Source organism: Saccostrea cucullata, unplaced genomic scaffold (genome assembly GCF_032062105.1).
Source record: "Saccostrea cucullata isolate Sc308-1 unplaced genomic scaffold, CSIRO_AGI_Scuc_v1 ctg1593, whole genome shotgun sequence".
NCBI lineage: Eukaryota > Metazoa > Mollusca > Bivalvia > Ostreida > Ostreidae > Saccostrea > Saccostrea cuccullata.
In genome coordinates this window covers 46,142-66,991 of record NW_026929841.1, presented here as the reverse complement: position 1 = coordinate 66,991, position 20,850 = coordinate 46,142, and the positions used below count along the sequence as shown (strand labels likewise).

The following is a 20,850-nucleotide window of genomic DNA, read 5'->3' as shown; positions in this document are numbered from 1 at the left end:
TTAAGAACTTAAAGGATTGTGAAAAAATTGCAAATACTGAACGATTAGATCATACCAATCGTTTATTTGGTGACTCATACCGATGAAAGAGATTTTATTCCTAGCCCTCGGGTAGAAGATACGTACACATGTTTTGAGGTTACCTCACCTGGACATACAATTTCTTACATAACAATGAATAATTTATTAAAGCGCCACAAAACTAATGATCAATACACTGTAGTTAAGTGTATAGATAGAAAGGATTATGCTTCCTGTATGTTTTATTTATAGGGCTCAGATATATGGCACCGAATTTTGTAATGCATTTTAAAAGAAAGGCATGTTTCTACACTTTAAAACTGTCGTGCGCGTTTATAATATCGATCCAGTAATTTATAAGTGGTAGAGTTTTAATTTATTGACCGATGATAAAACTAACGGTATGCTCTTTTACATTGCAATGAATTGAACATATTTTATTTAAGATGAAGCATGCAGTACAATGTATTTTGTTTTAAACATATAGTATCATAACTGTAACTGTGCAAACACATCGAATAAAACATGTTAAAAAATGAAAAAAAAAATATCATTTATTGATTTTCATTAAAAACAATAATAACAGATCCACAGGAAAATAATTTGAAATATAAAGCTCGGCTTATTTTTCAGAAATGATTATGTAAAATCATAATATGAAGAAATTTCAACACAAAGATAAAAAAGAGTATTGTTTTCTTTTTCGTTCGTTCGTTCGTTCTTTATTTCCTCCATTTGGAGATTTGAATTATAACACATCAATTACAACATATATACATGAACATTAATGGGAATTGATAAAAAAATATATATATAGAAAATGTATATACAATTTGAAAATGCTGTTTGAAAACATAAAAACCACAACCAAATGTTGTGTTCCATACACCTTATCGTTGTAAGTGGCTATACAAGAAACTATTAATGAAAAACATTTTAACATAACTTCTTTTTGTCAAAGACTTGGTCATGGGTACCCCTCAGAAATTATAAGTAAAAATCGTAATCGTTTAAACTGACAAAATCTGTGTAAACATTTCTGTATTCGTCTGATAATTCAAAAAATAAATTCAGATCTTTCATTCGATGTTATAGAACACGACGCTATGACATGTTAGAAACTGTTTGTAAAGGGATTCGAGCAGATTATGCACTGGTATATGTCCTTTTTCGGTACAAGAGTCAACAAATGTAAAATATGATGTGTGTATAAAAATAGGACGTAGTTTCATACCTGTTAGAATCAGTTTCGAAAACATCATGGAGCGATACTTCCTAAGTCAAAAAAAAAAGGTATATGTGGTTGTGAGAAGAAAATACGTACATCTTTATTCTAATTATTTCTTCATGTGAAAAAAAATGTAAGGCTAATAAAAAAAAAATATCATATACATGAAACATAAAACCATTAAAAAAAAGGTCTTCGAAAGATACAATTTAATCAATTTATAAGGCTTTTAAAGCTGGTTCCAACTGTTTTCTTGGTAATTATAACAAAACCATTAAAATTAAATTGGCAAAAGAAAAAGAAGGTAATGTTTGCATTCTATGTTAGATTTAATCGAATTGACTTTTTAGTGGTCTAAATCAGGAAACTCTGATAAACATAAAACCAATATGAATAGTACTAGTATTCAAATTTTGTACTTAGAAAGTTATCTTTCATATAAGAGGGCCGGTGCCCCTTAATCTATAAGTGTAATTATTTGTTTCATGAAATCATAAATTGTAAACTGGAGGCAGAAACATGAAAAAAGAAATACTTCAACAATCCATGTTTTTCCCAGTATCCAATGCTTGTTATGTTTAGTTGAATCAAATTCGAAATTAGGGGATGAGTAGAGTAAAGCCTCTAATTATATAGGAAATAATAGTCTTCTCACCAATATTAGAAATGAAATATGACCATGGTCATAAAAGCCATAATTCTGATCAACATTACAATATATTTTACATCTTAATACATGTGTCTTTTTGTAGAATTGCAGAATAAGTGGAACAAGAGGCCCATGGGCCACATCGCTCACCTGAGAAGCTTTGACAATTCTGTTCTTTACCAGAGATTTTTCCTATATATTTCTATGTAAAACATTGATTCCCTATAATGGCCCCGCCCTTCCCCCGGGGGTCATGATTCCTACAATTCAGAATTTACACTACCCCAGAATGCTTCCACATAAGCTTCACTTTTTCTGGCCCAGTGATTCTTGAGAGGAAGATTTTCAAAAATTTTTCCTATATACTTCTATATAAAACTTTGATTCCCCATTGTGGCCCCGCCCTTCCCCCGGGGGTCATGATTTGAACAATTTAGAATCTACATTATACCAGAATGCTTCCACATAAGTTTCAGCTTTTCTGGCCCAGTGGTTCTTGAGAAGAAGATGTTCAAAGATTTTTCCTATATATTTCTATGTAAAACTTTGATTCCCCATTGTGGCCCCGCCTTTCCCCCGGGGGTCATGATATGAACAATTTAGAATCTACATTATACCAGGATGCTTCCACATAAGTTTCAGCTTTTCTGGCCCAGTGGTTCTTGAGAAGAAGATTTTCAAAGATTTTTCTTATATATTTCTATGATTCCCCATTGTGGCCCCGCCCTTCCCCCGGGGGTCATGATTTGAACAATTTAGAATCTACATTATACCAGAATGCTTTCAAATAAGTTTCAGCTTTTCTGGCCAAGTGGTTCTTGAGAAGAAGATGTTCAAAGATTTTTCCTATATATTTCTATGTAAAACTTTGATTCCCCATTGTGGTCCCGCCTTTCCCCCGGGGGTCATGATATGAACAATTTAGAATCTACATTATACCAGGATGCTTCCACATAAGTTTCAGCTTTTCTGGCCCAGTGATTCTTGAGAAGAAGATTTTCAAAGACTTTTCTTATATGTTTCTGATTCCCCATTGTGGCCCCGCCCTTCCCCTGGGGGTCATGATATGAACAATTTAGAATCTACATTATACCAGAATGCTTCCACATAAGTTTCAGCTTTTCTAGCCCAGTGGTTCTTGAGAAGAAGATTTTTCCTATATATTTCTATGTAAAACTTTGATTCCCCATTGTGGCCCAGCCCTTCCCCCGGGGGTCATGATTTGAACAATTTAGAATCTACACTATCCCAGGATGTTTCCACATAAGTTTCAGCTTTTCTAGCCCAGTGGTTCTTGAGAAGAAGATTTTCAAAGATTTTTAGTATATATTTCAAAGTAAAACTTATATTCACAATTGTGTCCACGCCCTTCTCCCGAGGGTCATGATTTGAACAATTTAGAATCTACACTATCCCAGGATGCTTTCAAATAAGTTTCAGCTTTTCTGGCCCAGTGGTTCTTGAGAAGAAGATGTTCAAAGATTTTTCCTATATATTTCTATGTAAAACTTTGATTCCCCATTGTGGCCCCGCCCTTCCCCCGGGGGTCATGATTTGAACAATTTAGAATCTACACTATCCCAGGATGCTTCCACATAAGTTTCAGCTTTACTGGCCCAGTGGTTCTTGAGAAGAAGATTTTTTAATGACCCAACCCTATTTTTGTCTTTTCTTGATTATCTCCCCTTGCGGGGGGATATGTCCCTTCATTTTAACAATTTAAATTCCCCTTCACCCAAGGATGCTTTGTACCAGGTTTGGTCAAAATTGGCCCAGTGGTTCTTGAGAAGAAGTCGAAAATGTGAAAAGTTTACAGACGGACAGACAGACGGACAGACAGACGGACAGACAGACGGACGGACGGACGACGGACAAAATGTGATCAGAAAAGCTCACTTGAGCCTTCGGCTCAGGTGAGCTAAAAAGAATATATTTAAATACGATGACGGACAACGTTCTATGCTGCAAACTAAACGATGCTTTAAAAAGATGGTATTTTGGTAAAATAGTGAAAGACACTACCTACACTTTACTCATACAAAATTTGAATGTTTCGTTTTATATCCCCCTCCTCCCTCTCCCTTGCAATGTCACATAAAAAGTTACATAAGTGAATATACCATGACAGTTCAAGACGTATTATTTTTTCTTAAAACATAAAAGAGATTTTTATCAGCAAAAAAGTTTATTACTACATAAACTAATCACGTAGTATGACTAAATGTTTGAATAGAGAACGAAATTACATCAATGCAAATATCTATTACAGCACGCTGAAGAAAAGAATGCAGACACTTGAATTACAACAACTTAAAAACCTACATGTCACAAAAAAGAAACTTCAAGTAGCATTTATAACGCTCTGTGCGTCATGTTGGCTAATGTTTGCAGTAGAAACACCATTAATATCAAGAGAGTTAAGGAATTCAGTGGCAGTAAATCACTTGTACACAGACCACTTGAAAGACTGATACTTTTTAGGAACATGATAACAGTATATTATCATATCTTCTAGATGTCACAGATTTTCAAAGAATGGATGTATTTTCATTATATAATCAATAGAGCCCCGCCCTAACACCAGAACCCCTGATCCAGGGGCCATAAAATTCACAATTTTGGAAGAGGTATTCTGCTCATCATAACAATGTACTTAGTTAGTTTTTGAAATCACAGAAACAAAGAAGATTTTTAAAGAATAATGCATTTTCACTATATAATCAATAGAGCCCCGTCCTAACACCAGAACCCCTGATCCTGGGGCCATGAAATTCACAATTTTGGAAGAGGTATTCTGCTCATCATAACTATGTACTTAGTTAGTTTTTGTAATCACAGAAACAGAGAAGATTTTTAAAGAATAATGCATTTTCATTATATAATCAAAAGAGCCCCGACCTAACACCAGAACCCCTGATCCTGGGGCGATGAAATTCACAATTTTGGAAGAGGCACTATTGCTCATTAGAACTCTGTACTTAGTTAGTTTATTTAAAACCCAAAAGCAGAGAAGAAGGTTTTCAAATAATAAATCCATTTTTACGATATAATTTATATAGCCCCGCCCTAGCACTAGAACCCCTGACCCTGGGACCATGAATTTCACAATTTTGGTAAAGGACTCAATGTGCATTACACTCATGCAAATAACTTTCCTGCTTGATGTCTAGGAGGAAAGAAGGTTTTTAAAGATTCCATTAATTTTACTGGTTTCGGCCCAACCCCTCAGGCCCTAGAGGAGCGGGGACCATTAAATTCACAATATTCGTTCCCCTTCACTTATTATTGCTGTACAGCAAATCTGGGAGAAATTGGTTCAGTGGTTTCATAGAAACTGAAAATGTTCAAATGTTAACACATGACGACGGACAAAAACGGATAGCAATAGGTCACTTGAGTTACTCAGGGGACCTAAAAATACATTGGATGTGTATTTGCGTAACAAATTCTCAACTTCTTGCCAAACACTAGCTCAAAATATACATTCTGTATTTTCAATTTAAGAAGCCACATGTTCTCACTTACAAATGTACGTGTAATTGCGAATCTACACGATGTGTGCAACTTATAGAATTACACTGTATGCAAAATGGATGACGTTAATCGAATAAAATTACGGGAAGTCCCTTGTTACACGTACACGTACATGTAGACGTACAGGGTCATCTGCTTAACCTCTTTAATTACAATAGATACGAGGATTATCTGTTAAGTTCGAAAACAACATTGATAATTACTGACAATCATTGATAAAATAAATGAAACTATTATTTTCATTGAACTCGTGTTTTATTTTATACAAACACGCAAAAGAATCGCAACACCCTATTTAGGGGGAAAAGTTATATAAAGTAAAGAATTTTGTATCTTAAAATTATGGATCTTCAAATTGGTTGAGATCGGTATTTAACTGTTGAACATTTCCTAACCATAACCGGAAGTCAAGTTTGACTTTGCTTAACCAAAACCAAAAATTGCATGTTTAACAAACCATTTGGCAATATTATGGAGTTTTAAGTGTTTTTACTATTCATCATAAGTAATGCAGCAATATTTCAAAAAATAAACCCTCCTTTCGTTTCCCGTAACGATGTTCAGGCTTCTTGGAAATGGCTTTAGTACGCATTTTCATTGTTCTGTCTGGAAAATATCAATGTAAAGGTGCTGGAGAGCTGCTGATGCAAAAATTCACTACATTACGCCTTAGCAGTGTCTTACGTATCATATGCATTAAGGACAGTCCTTGTATCGGAAGTCCAAGGGTGGCTACACTGCTCTTAGTTAAAGACCTAATCATCTGAAAAACGGGCATTTAAAAAAGGCTAAGAATAATTCCTTTGCTCAGATCTCAATATTGACGACCCTATTGTATCGTAGAAATTAAGCTGCAATTGTTGTGACAGTCTTGCACGTTTTACTTGAATGGCTGGTAGGGGGTGTTTAAATAGTCATATGTTACTTAGTAAAGTAAAAAGATAAACATCTAATATTTTTATCAAATCTCTGATGTTCTGAAAAGTGAGGTTAGCCTTACTGTATTCATATTTGAAAATCATTAGATAAAAAATCAAACATTTGTAGATTACTGCTTGTTGCGTTTCTTTTGCGTTTAAGTATAATAAATGCAAGTTTCAATAAAAAGCAAAGCACATATAAAAAAAAAATCATATTTTTATCAAATACAAAAAGAAAATTGCACTCATACTCGGAGCACTGAAACGAAATCCTTGACATTCCCCGACAAAAGATAAATACCTATTTCAACTTTTCTCAGCGAAGTCACCGTTTAACTCAACACATTTCTTATACATGTAACCAGTCATCAAAATTGTGCACAAATAGTCTGGTTTCAGACAGGAAATAATATTTAACAATTCCTGACTCCGATTCTGCAAATCATCAAACTCCATTCGAATGAAAAATGAAAAGAATTCATTAAAGGAATATACAGGAAAGTCATGCTACAAACTTTATTTTTACAGATATTCAATCTTAGAAAGATGGTCTTTCCTCAAGTAAATTATCCTGTAAATTGTCCCTTACGTCCGAAAAGCTTAGGTCTCACTACAAACGGCTTGATTCCCCGAATTTTAAGGAGTTTAAGGGTCTCTGTTGGTAATTTTTCGATGTCTTTAACAAATTCATTATTGCTCTTTGCTCCACCTTTACCGAAAATGTCCCATTTTATTTAAATTACGATCCCGTCTTAATAGATTCTAATGAAATGTATAAAGCACTTGAAAAATAACTTTTTACGTACATTTTTGCCATGTCTCGGGTCTCAATTCCAATTCGATTAATGAAAACATACGTGTAATCGTTATTTTTCATTTAGAGTTGAATCAAATTTAACAATTTGTTATTCACATATAGTTAGGGATTTTTTTTATATCATCATAATAAATATTTATGACGAAACTTTTATTTTGATTTTAGCTTGTCCACGAACCTAACGGAGAACTCTCGTACATGTAATAATAGTTAATTGTTTGTCGGGATTTCTATTAATACCATTGCATTTTCAGTGAGCTAAATTACAACAAAAGTTATGAATTGATATTTACATATTCATTATATTTACATACACATAAATATACTGTACATGTACATGTGATCATTAGCATAATGATGGTAAAACTTTTCCTTACTTAAAAAATTATACACTTACAAAAACATTACAAGTAAAATCTATATGCAGCATGTGCATAAATGGAATTGGCTTTTTATTTACGGAAAATATAACGATTATGTAATTTTGCTTACAGATCTGTACACACACCCCTTTTTAAAAGACTGGAATACTGTATTGTGAATAATCCTTAAACAAGGCACAACAACAGCTATTTAATCATACTTACAGATAAGGGATTTTAACAATAGAGGATATGCATACGGACGACAGTAAAACGAAATAATAATGTTCCAAGGTTAAAAAAAAATCACGAATAAACTGTTTCATTATGTGAATCATCGTATGTGGAAGCATGTTTACAGCAAGAGGGAAAATGCCTTGCCACAAAATAAAATAATTCGCAAGCATGAAAATAAAATAAAAAGATAAAATATATACAAATTACATGCATGAAATTATATTTTTCCATCATTTAATGCAGGTCAAACATCAAAATCTGTCACGTGTGTTAACTGAAGAAATTGATGAGATATCAACAGGATGTACTGCATTTCTTATAATACGTTATTTTTAAATGATCAAAAAAGAGCAATCAAAGTTTTCTTGTTAAAGTGCTTTCACAATGATAAAAATGAAGAATTTCTGTAATAGGGCTATACATGTAGACATTTGTCAAAGGGACATGGACACAGTTTTAACTGCATGATTTTTACTATTGTTAATTCATACAATTCCTACCGTTCACGGTACATGTAGCTCAGTCGGTAGAGCGCTCGCTTCTTGATCGGGAGGTCGCACGTTCGTATCCCGGCCGCGACTGACCTAAGTCTATAAGAAAGGGGTAGCAACTGTTCCTTTGAAGTGAAAGTTGCGGGTCCTTCGGATGAGACCTTAAAAACCGAGGCCCCGTGTCAGCGGCAGGCGTTGGCACGATAAAGATTCCTCACTGCTCAATGGCCTTATTTTTATTTAATAAACAAAATATCCTATTTATAACGAAATGAAATTCAGAAAATTCCTAGAAACTGTCTAATTGTAATCAAAATTAACTTATATCTAATGTAACCAAAACGTGTTACGGATAAACTGTTTGTATAACAAAGGTTTGGAACTCTTAAAGCTATCGCGCAAGAATATAAAGCGCTATGCGTATTAAATTCAATACGGTGTCGGTACTATTTCTCTTCTCTGCTAATGTTCCTATTCCATATATAAGACGATTGGTCACCGTCACGGATTGTTGCACAATCAACTAAAAGGCCTAGTGTTTACATCGATAGGTATGTCAAACCTGTACTGTCTATGGGATTATCCATACAAAGAAAATTGCACACTAATCGTAAATCAGAAATAAATAAAAATAATAAAAATGAAAAATAAAACATGATCGATTGAGTAAATAAATGTTTTGACAATTACTTGTAACTTACACGTTATTACAATCAAACTGCAGTGAGTGCAACACATCGAACGCTTCAAAAGGGACTATTTGCAGACAGCACAGGATTGATGGATCCCACGGTAAGTAGAAATAAAAATAAAAACAAACAGAATAAAATATCCAAAGTCTTTTACGAAATACAGACAGAGTGCATTCACGCCCTTCCGACATGTTGAAAAGTCACTTGACAATCCAGTTTTCTAAAAATAGATGGCAAATTTTTCCATTTTTGTGCGCATGCCTCTGCAAAGGATCAGTCATTATTTTTATTCACTGAAAATCTATGTATCTATTCAATACCTGAAATACATGTAAACCTCCAACGTATCGTTTAAAACAAATTCTAGAAGTAATAAAAACAAACACAAAATAATTTATATTTCTGATATGTTTTACTCATGTTGAGTGGTCTGTATAACACCCTGAAGAACTGGGAAGGGGGGGGGGGGGGTATATTACACCAATGTGAGGGTGCATGTATTCAAATAAATACTTGATTTTTTATTCTTGGTTTGATTAATAGGCACAAAATAAGTCTTTTCTGCAATTTAACTTATTGATGAAGATATGTATCAACACACATACACACATATAGATTATAAATATAGTTACATGTCTTGTCACTGGTGTGTTTATTTAGAATGTACAAAAATCAAATAATCAAAATAAAATATAAATTTTGATACCAGAATTTATCTACAGTTTATATCGCTTTTTATACAGCATTCTGGAATCATGATGGAATCTGAGGAAGAGACTACAGATACAGAGGTGATAATTATTTTTTTTAAAAGGCAACCCCAACCCTTTGAAAAAGAGAAGTGATAAATATAACGTTCTAGTGGTACATGTACGGAGTAGGGTAAACAAAACAAAGGAACAAACAAAAAATCTCATGTATCTGATTATCTTAGTGACTATAATTTATATCTACCGGTATATTATAAACATCTCATGTTCATGCATATACTATAATTTTTTTAAATATCAATGAAAAATAGCCTCTTTTATATAATTATAATACACATACAAAACAGGAATTTTTCTTAGATTTGATAAATTATTGGAACAATATATATGCTTTATGCCGTACGAGAAAAATGTGCCAAATAATAAAATATTAATGTTACAGTAAACATGTAATCTCTCAAATCATTTTCTTTCATCCTTTATAATTCTTTTATCCTCAATAAAATATAGGAAAGTGAAAGTTCTGTAGACAAATTACTCCGAGATATATTTGGAGACGATGATGTCAATGAAAGGATAAATTCAGAAGAAGAAAATACAGAGGGAGAAAATGACACTGATGAATCAATGTGGCATAAGTATGCTCTCTCTCTCTCTCTCTCTCTTCAAGAGCGCTTATATTGAAAAAAAAAACTTTAATTGTATTTATATATGCTACATTACTTATTTAATTTTTGGAAGGGTGAAAGAGGATGATGAGGAAATTCATCTCCTAAACGACAGGAGGTTTATAGTCGGTGAAAGAGAATTGCTATATCTGATAGAAAGAACCACGTGTTCCGAGTGTGGAGAGCGCATAGACAGTTCTACCATTCAGGAGGGGGAGAAGGTTGCGGCTGGTGTAAAATACCAGTACCTCTGCATCGTACGTATACAAAATATAAGCAAGTTTTCATGGTTTTTTCGCTGAGTGATATTTGTATAAAAGGGAAGAAAAATAACAAAAATGCAACACAATAATTTTTTATGAATATAAGTTGATTACTGAATATTACTACGTTTTACATTTATCTCGACTTTAAAATATTATAAAATGTATAAGATTTAGATGAAAAAGAAAACATATACCATTTTTAAAAAGTCCTGGTTTATTTTACAATTGTAATCAAGTGTCATTGGCGTCGTAAGCAAATTGAAATTGTGTGTGTGTCTGGGGGGGGGGGGGGGGTAGGTGAAAGAAAAAAAAGCTTCAAAACCTGCAAAAATAATTTGTGTAGCCAAAAGAAAAAAAGGAAAATGTGTGAGATTGTTTAAAAAACATTAATATTTCCGGGGGATGGTTAAACTTCTTTTAGTACCACTTTTTTTTATTAAAAAAAACAACCATTTAAATCTTCTCTTGACCTAGACTGGAGCGTGCATATTGAAAGCGGGGGCGTGGGGTGGGGGTGGGGGGGTTAACTTACGTCCAAATGTTAAATGTCTATATTATGTCCATTTTTGAAAAAAAGACAGCGGAGAGCTACGCTCTCTGTCCCCGTGCCTAACCGCCTCGGTTTTGAAGCAGAACAGAAAGGTTTATAAAAAAAGTATAATAAGATGGTTGGAAGTAAAATGAGGCATTCGTGATTACTTTTATTACATGAATACACATGACGAGAATGATCTAAAAATTTATTTTGTAAATTTCTGGAAAAAACAGAATGCACACAAAAACAAATGGATTTCAACTCCATTTTATGGTGGAAAGAGTCTGGTGGCATTGCTAATACAACTGATGGTGTTGTTATCTGGGGCATCTTGGAGTAAGTTTGCCGCTGGAGCCAAGTTTATAAACTTAGTAACAGGCTGTTCCCGTGCATTTTACCACCATCAACTTCTGTATAAGGTAATTGTAACTTGTTGTTTTTTAAAAAATCATATTTGGAATTAATACCAAAAAAATCAAAGTAGACCATCTACATATTACTCTCTTTGCAGGAGGCAATTAACAGTTTTTTTGAAAAACACCTGACTAATGTACATAAAAAATTAGCGGGCAAGCCCTTGAGCCTAGCAGTGGACGTTCGTTATGACTCACCAGGTACAGGAATTATGTCCTCTTATATCTAAAGAAATGTCAATTTTCAATTATTATTATTATTTACTATGAGCAATATAATTTATGCTTATACAGAACATCGTTTTTTAAAATAGATTATTGAAAATTTTGAAGTTATGAGAAAAGAAATTGACAATTAAAAAAATAGGAGATTGCCTGAAATTCTAGTTCATGTGTTAGGGTGTGTGTGGAGGGGGGGGGGGGGGAGGGGGGCAAAGTCTTTCAGAAAAAAGTTTAAATCATATACCTATACCTTTACTTTAAACTAATTAGTCTTTACCAAAAAAAGCACTGTGGGTCCTTTTAATGAAAAAGTGGAAAAAGCCCCCCCCCCTATTTCCACCTACGTGCCTAACGTATCTAGCAGCTGTATCAAGAGATAAAGAAAAAAAATGATATTTTTAAAAAAATTTTAAATATATATATATATAAGCCAGGGGGGTCTGATGGCCTGGTGGCTGTGCTGAAACCCCCGGTGGGTCTAAGGCAAGGTCCTTTTGGGGCAAGTACTTACAAATAGGAAATGTTTTCCTTGATACTAGTAACAAGATAATGGACTTTTAAATTTTATATACAAATGTTTCGAGTGGGGGGGGGGGGGGTTGCAAGCTCGGTCGCCGGCCCAGGAACCGCCTTTGATATAGTATATTTTATCTACTCATAATATAATCAGAAGTTGAAATAAATTTTTTTTGTCCTTTTAGAATCGGACAGGTTTAAACATATACGCCACAGTTTGGATATTTGGCATAAAGCTAAGAAACTTGCGTATATGTTGGGGGATGCTGCAAAGAAAGCTGCCCATCGGAGTTTATTGCCATGGATCCGACCTACTGTAAACCACTTCTGGTATTGTTGCAACACATGCAGTGGGGATGTCCAGAAACTTATCAAAAAGTGGTTTAAAATACTCCACCATGTTACAAACGAGCATGAGTGGTCAGGTGGCAGGTAAATATCCTTCATGAAAACATACCTATACTGAAATATTATTGAACTGGGTTAAAAAAAAATATTTTATGATTTAATCTTTTTGAAAATTTACAGATGTAATCATAGTAAAGACACAAATGCAGGTGTTGAAAAGTGGATTTCTAAAGATTCATCAACTTACAGAGAATTCCGGTACGTATTTACTAATTAGTGAAATAAGTGAACACACGTACATATTACTCTTATTGACAGATCAGATCGCACTACCTATATAAATCAATTGTAGAACAGATCCTTAAAATTGAAGATCCTAAATCCTTTTTATTATTTTTATGTAGAAAAATCGTTGTAAATAAGGAGTTTACAGGAAATTTCCAATATTACACGACCTGTAAGCAAACGTGGGCAATCGAAAATCTCTATTTCCACACTCTCCTCCACTACTGTCAAAAACAAGTGTCATTTGGATTTGACTCCTGCGTCATGAGGAACCAGCTTGCTGTCATCGATTACAACCACCATCTGGACAGAGAGATTCAGCAAGCGAGAGATGGAACCAGCGTCCCTTTCGTCCAGTTCTCACGCAAAACAAAGCAGTTGGTTGCTTATGATAGACGAGTTGCTAAAAGTTATACTTATATTCCTGGTACGTATATATATATTTTTTTCATATTTTAATTTTTAGCTTGAGGAAGGGGGGGGGGGGGGGGGGTTGAAATGATATTTATAAAATAAGAATTGTTTCATAAAGTGGTATTTTTTGTTCATTTATTTTATACATCGGGGAAGCTGGAAGGGTTAAAATACTGTAAAAATATGAATAAATTATTAAATACAAATCTGCATTTTAGATCTCATCGCTACTTGCATTAGACAAACGTATGGAGCCCGAAGAGAGGCATACACAAAGAGCGCACAAGCCAAAAAATTAGATGGCATTGCCACTAACCTTTCGGGAGATATTACGCCGTCATCTAAAGAACTTTTAAACAGTAGAAAAAAAAGAAAAACTTGTGGTGAGTAACATTTCTCTTTTAATCTGAATCAGAGTATAGTGACTCATAGCCCTTATAGTCCATTGGATTTACTTCAGGGAATCGAAGTCGTATATGTCGACATACGCAGGATGGCACTACCACTCGCCTTCCAGCTCCAAGGCGACCATGCTGCCAGAGGACAAAATTACGGTACGCCTGGTTCCTGAACGTACTGGCCCTGAAGCTAGGATCCAGATTTGTTCGGAAACTCCAGTTCAGAATGTTCGCAATCTCAATTACATCGTGCCTGAGACATAGATTGCGAAATTCCGGCCTCGTGGTGATGCACTGGGGATGACCACAGCAGATGTTCATTCGTGGGTCAGAAAAAACTGTACATTTCCCACAGCAACACCACGAGGCAGCACTGAAGTTGCCCGAACAAAAACCACTAGTTTCTAGCAAATACGGGGCCAGTACGTCAGGAAGCAGTGTAGCCGCAACTGACACCCTGGCACGGAGCTCCGCCTCTGGCATTGAGGAAATTGCGTTCTGAAATAACAATTTTTTTTATGAATGAATAAGAACGATTTTAATTAACAAAAACGGATGCATAAAGAATGGAATTTAGTTGTATGTCTGTTGGTCTTGTATAATTTTAGTGTACCTGCAAGCTCACTGCCTGACCCTGGTCTCTGTTATTTTCAGGCCTAGACCTATCCGCCAGCTGTTGATTTAGGGAAGGGACACCATCTTCTCCTGTTGCATTCCTCCTGCTATTCTGGGCATAGGGATGAAACCTGCGTTGTTGAGGATGCCCCTCTGCCTCCCTGAACTGGCAATTTGCATTTCTGCAGTTCGTACATCCACTCCTCCTGCATACGCAACTTTTGCATTGCCCTCTATTTTGACATGCACAACAATTTATCTAAAATACAAAAACTGTATGTACATGTTTTTACAGTAGATTCTAACAAATACTACTCCTCACGGATTTTGAAAGACCTTCTGTATGGGAATGGAAGAAATAATTTACATGTGTAAGAAAGGAAATGTTGTAGATATTTTTTAGAGGGGGGGGGGGGACTTGTTGTTACATGTACTCAGTATCTATTTTTTGTAAAAATAACTTTATTTTTATGAAGAAAAATACAGCTTTAATACATGTATACTTCTCCATAATGAGTGTGTTTTTGCTTCCTGTTTTCTATTAATTAGGCCTGGGGTTAATGATATTTTATGTAACCTCCAATGCTTATATTTTACACTATTTATGTATGGATTATACATTATCTATATACTTATTGTATCTAAGGGGAAATGCAATCAAACCAGGGATCTTCATGAAAATTGATTTTAAAAACATAAAATACATTTTAAAACCACACTTTACATTTTTAAAACCACACTTTACAATGTAATTCGTAGATATCCGTTTCTATATATTTTTTGAATTCAATCATCAGAAAATGGTCAATAATGACTGATCCCTCTCAGAAGCATGCGCGCAAAAATGGAAAGTTTGCCATCTATTTTTAGAAAACTGGATTGTCAAGTGACTTTTCAACATGTCGGAAGGGCGTGAATGTACTCTGTATTTCGTAAAAGACTTTGGATATTTTATTCTGTTTGTTTTTATTTTTATTTCTACTTACCGTGGGATCCATCAATCCTGTGCTGTCTGCAAATAGTCCCTTTTGAAGCGTTCGAAGTGTTGCACTCACTGCAGTTTGATTGTAATAACGTGTAAGTTACAAGTAATTGTCAAAACATTTATTTACTCAATCGATCATGTTTTATTTTTCATTTTTATTATTTTTATTTATTTCTGATTTACGATTAGTGTGCAATTTTTTTGTATGGATAATCCCATAGACAGTACAGGTTTGACATACCTATCGATGTAAACACTAGGCCTTTTAGTTGATTGTGCAACAATCCGTGACGGTGACCAATCGTCTTATATATGGAATAGGAACATTAGTAGAGAAGAGAAATAGTACCGACACCGTATTGAATTTAATACGCATAGCGCTTTATATTCTTGCGCGATAGCTTTAATCTATCTTTTATCTTGACAACTGAAGTTCAAATTTTAATGGTCATCAGAAAGACCCTGGTTAAATAATTTTAAAAATGGAAAAAATACATTTGAAAAATTTTAACTGAAACTATGCCTATGCCCCTAAAATATTACTTTATACAAAAGCAATGTTCAAGTGAATGTTGAAAATATTGATGTGTTGGAATCACTGGCTAGTATACTAATAATTAATGACGAAGTGAAAGATATTGAGTTTAAATCCTAGCAAGAGGATGGAGATATATTGTTGTAATGTCATGAAGTGTCCTTTAAAATGTAAATTAGGTGTATGTAACAACAATAAAACACCTCAAAGTCATAGAATCGAATACCTTCAAACAAATGTTTTTCCTCAAACTACAAAAAATATATGATTTCACATTTTAGTAAGCTTATAAAGTATACAAGAAAAAGAAAAATTCTTTGCTTCTTTACTTATATATTTAAAACAAAAGGAGGTCAATAATATGCACGGCAACTTATTTGAGATGGGAAAAAGCCGATATTTTTATCATTTTTTGCATTGAAATTGGCATTTTTGAATGTCTTTTTGTGAGATTACTTGTCGCAGAAAATTAATCCTGAAAGTAATTTCACAATTTTTATAAAATTGCTACTCGTCGACATACAAAAACAAAATTTTACATGTTGAAAGCTATATTTATTTCAAATCAGACCTGAAAAATTAAAATTAACACAAATTATAATGTTCAATATATCGAATTATATACAACGTGCCATTATGGTAGTGGAAGCACCTAAATAATGTGATATAGCGAACTTTTCCACATCGTGCTATTAACGAATACGTTTATTCCAGATTCACGAACATATTAACATATTTCAGTTTCTTTAACCCATTGTGCACTCACTCTTGTCATAATTTGTATTTTGTCGAAATTATTTGAACAGTACCATAAGACTAACTTACAGTGTTCAAATCGCACCAACCGTTACAGGTCTGTCTGAAAACAGTCGTGTAAGTAGTCAGGATTTTAGACGTGTAAAATGTTATGGTATAGGTTACACCGTGTCCTAGCGTTACTATGATGCAATTATTCCGTAACGTATGATGAAGCGATTCCTTACGGAGTTTTTACATGGATATTTGACCAAGGTAAGTTAATGTCGTATTTGTATGCCTTAAACACAAAATAGCCCTAATTTTGTTAGCCATTGCGTTATAGGAATGACACAGGCATCTGTTGTCATAAAGGACAATGTCAAACGATGTGCCGTTTTCTTAAACACTTTGCACTTTCATAATAAAGAGGCTTAAAAGTTCGATTTATTCATAGAACTTTTTTCCCAATCAACTTACAAGATCAGCTACAAGTTAACCATAATGAAAGTTCGCTACTTTTTTATTTCACTCTAGAATTGTGATGAAAATATTTATTTAATCGCTTTTAACTTGGGTTTTTAGAAGTAACGTATGATGCAACGATTCCCATCATCAGTAACGTGCAATGCAACTATTCTTATAACAATCATATTTTTAGAACAATATATGTGGATTTCTTTCACAGTAAGGAAATAATATTACTCACTGCTTTCTTTTTATCACAGAAAACCAAATGGTTAAGAAAAAAGCAAACTTGACCATAGAACGGCTATAAAACGGAGTCTAATAAAATATTCTCATCAGAATGTATATTTTATGAACGGTATTAAAACGATATTGGTAGGTACTAAAAGTATCATACTATTGATAACTTCTGAGTTTGGCAATAAATTCGTTTTGAAAGTATCTATATAATCAACCCAAGAATGCCGCCTCCGGAACAATTGCATCATAGTAACGCTATGGCACGGTGGGTTATGTACATTTGTAAGTACTAGTTTGAATGTTTGTTATCTGTCACATACTAGTTTGCCCATTGACTGAACATGAACTCATATTGAGTATCGATAATATAAAGGAACATCAAATATTGAAAATAATTTTACCATTGAGTGATTTATTTGATGGGCATCCAGTTTGATAATTGCACTTCTTCTTATTACAGGCACATCGATACTGACAGTCTTGTCCAAAGTAAGGGAAAATACATCTCGCATTACATCTTGGGCCAGTGTAACCGATATCACATCCTAAATAGATAAGCAGAAAATATTATGAGTTCCTTTTCAAATCATATTTAGATTTCTCTCTTGATTGCTATACATAGATATAAACTTCAACATTCTTTTAAGCGATATAAACAAAAAAAAATGATAGTCACTGGTCTTACATGACATCACTAAATGAAACGAGTTTTACATAAGTGCCGTTGATTTCCAGCTTTCCCCAACTCCGTCAATAGGGTCTTTTACAATATCCCAACATATTAAAGAAAATTTGTCCCTAGTTTAACTTCTTACATCTTTAATCAATTAACATAAAAAAATTGTTTTAAGATTTCAACAAATATAAAAGTGCATTTTTAGAAAGACATCGCCTTAAATTGAGCATTTTATCGCTCCTGTATGAGAATTTGATGAAAGAATCCATTAGGGAACCGGTGCGTAGTAGTTATTTTACGAAAATATGACACCTTAATTAATTTTGTGTAAATGAGTTTTAACTTGACGTCAAGGCTAAAAAATTTTTTTAATTTTTTTGGGTAGATTTTTACTATGAAAAAATGATGTCATAATAGCATTCGTTTACAAACAGAGCAGATTTTCCCAAAATTGATGGAATTTCGTTAGTGACGGAGTAAAGGAGTTTGGCGAGATATTTTTTATACATAAACTTTCTTTCTAAATGCATTACTGATAAACTTACTTTGGCATTTTCCGGACGTTATGTTCAATTCAAATCCGTCACAACAATCATCTGGAGACCTATAAGTATGAAAGAAATATTTATTCTAGTATTTATATAACAGTAAAGAATTTTGATTTTTCGCTTAAATACTGTACATGTACCTGAGAAATTGAAAGAATAATGACTTATTTATACAAAACATAACAAAATGGAAAGACCCTTAGGAAAAAAAAGAAACGTACTAAATAATTCACTTACTAAAACTTTAATGCAATAACATCTGAAGGGCAAAATAAAACAATGTGTACATTCACAAGTTAAATATTGTGAAAATGAAATGTTTCTTTAGTTTTCTATTTATACACTGTATTAAAAATTTAGATGCACCGATACTAAATCTTACTTGCAATGCACTAAACCCCAAACTCTTTAAATAAACATACCTTTTATCTGAACGTTCGGAAGAGGTATTCACTGTTTCATCATCGCCTTCTCTTCTGCATGCTAAAAAAAGGAATTTTCCCTTACCATAAAATGCACTCCCTGCCGAATTCACCTTGAACAAACATGGAAAGTAAAGATACGCTGACAAACAAAGGAGCCATGATTGTATTGAACATGAAAAACAATATTATCCTGCAAAGGAAATGTAAATCCTTCGATACATCAAAATTACTAACAAAATTTTCTCACGTGAAAAAAGGACAAAAATAGAGGACGTTTATTGAACTTTTTCCGGCTTATGTCTGGTCGTCCTATGTAGAGGAGATCGACACAAAGAAATGGCTTTGCTTGACATCTGTCCATTAGTTTACCTAGTTGTTTGGGCATCTGTTCTTCCTTTGCCACAATAAATATCAAATCCTTTAAAATTTATATTTTAGTTTGCTTTAAAAATAGCGGTCGGGATTTTATATTTTTGCTTTCGTCTTGCTTTAAATACTAGCATTTCTTAAAGAGTAGGGTTACCGACACCTACTGTGTTGAGATTTAATTATATTGTAGATTTCCTTTTTCCGCGTGGTATTAATTAACGCTATATACGCGGTCACAAATTTTCCGCAGTAATTTGTCAAAGCGTACTTACTATAAATGCAAGGTATATAATAACAGTCTGGAAAATCCGCGTAATTTTCAACCCGCGGATTACTCGCGTGCGGAATTATGACCTCGTGAAAAAAAGTACGTCCACAGTATGGTCATAGATGATTTTGTAAAAACAATTCCTTGCTGATTTCAGTGTTTCCTTTTGTTTACTGATTTAAAGCCAGTTATCTATACTTATGCTTAAAATTCTTTACAGTTTTAATGTATGTCACTGCTACCAGAACGTAGAGGGAAGATAACATGAACCGTAAAGAAAAACCGGGTGCTTTCAAAGCACCACAGATGAAAGCATTAGTTGAGGGAAAAGAAGCAGTATTATATCAAATGATGTACGACCAGCGACCAAAATCATATAGATCTTGTTTTTTCTGTGTCGGATCATTACAAAGGTAGCAACAAATTGTCCTTCTATGTCTCTTGCGTTTATCGAGAGTCGTCCAAAGCAAGAAAAAAAAGCATTTTTAATTATTGGTCTTTGATGGAAAACTTCGGGTTTTTTTTTTTGAAATATATTTTTAAAATAAATAAATAAACAAAAAATACAATTTTGTTGGAATCGATTTTTATATACATTCATTAAAATGTTAAAGTGCAGAAAACATCTATGTAGTTTAACAAATCTAAAAGGGACATTTACGCATGCACTTTTTATTTAATATCTTTACCGAAAACCAGATACTTCATCGAGAAAAAAAAAAACGATCGAATAATTTGCATCTAATAAATTTTTCTTTATTTCTGATTCACTACACTTCCATTCCTCAAGTCTGCATATGCAGTCAAAGGAACTAAATATTATATCTGATTAATTTCATTTCAATTACTGATGGGAAATATATTTTTAATATTAAGTCCCTTCATGAATTTCCTATTGAAATGCAGATGTATCACTTATGTTTCTAGCATTTACGTTATCTATGAACGACATAATCTGTAGATAAAGAATGCATACCGGGGTTCATAGCATGATTAGGTTTTCCCAGTTTTTCTTAAGCTTGCCAAGATATCTACGAGACACATCGCTTGCCTGTGCAATGTGAATATGTATGGATTTTTTTTTTTTGGCGTGAGCAATTGATGAATAGCTTTGCAAAATGCATACTTTTCATTCACGTGTGCATATCTATTATTTACACACTAATAATCCCCATTAACCTTTAGAATTTTGTTCTTATATTTATATTTTAATTTTTCTTAAACACCAAACATTTGTAATCGTTAGATTTTTGATATGCA

At 33.6% G+C, this 20,850-nt stretch overlaps 1 protein-coding gene across 1 annotated transcript; it reads left to right on the top strand.

Annotated features, from left to right (window-relative positions):
- The first annotated feature begins 9,709 nt into the window (after positions 1-9,709).
- Positions 9,710-14,715, top strand: LOC134282303 (uncharacterized). The gene is made up of 9 exons (XM_062764706.1): positions 9,710-9,742; positions 10,172-10,299; positions 10,403-10,586; positions 11,364-11,549; positions 12,454-12,713; positions 12,810-12,887; positions 13,034-13,341; positions 13,547-13,711; positions 14,381-14,715. Exons 1-9 carry the CDS (start codon positions 9,710-9,712, stop codon positions 14,404-14,406), a joined length of 1,368 nt encoding a protein of 455 aa, XP_062620690.1. The 3' UTR covers positions 14,407-14,715.
- The last annotated feature ends 6,135 nt before the right edge of the window (positions 14,716-20,850 follow it).

Coding starts and splice junctions, on each gene's coding strand:
- LOC134282303 (XM_062764706.1), top strand. CDS start 9,710: ATGGAATCTGAGGAAGAGACTACAGATACAGAG. Junction 13,342..13,546: donor AAGTTATACTTATATTCCTG/GTACGTATATAT, acceptor TCTGCATTTTAG/ATCTCATCGCTACTTGCATT. Junction 13,712..14,380: donor AAAAAAAAGAAAAACTTGTG/GTGAGTAACATT, acceptor TGTTATTTTCAG/GCCTAGACCTATCCGCCAGC.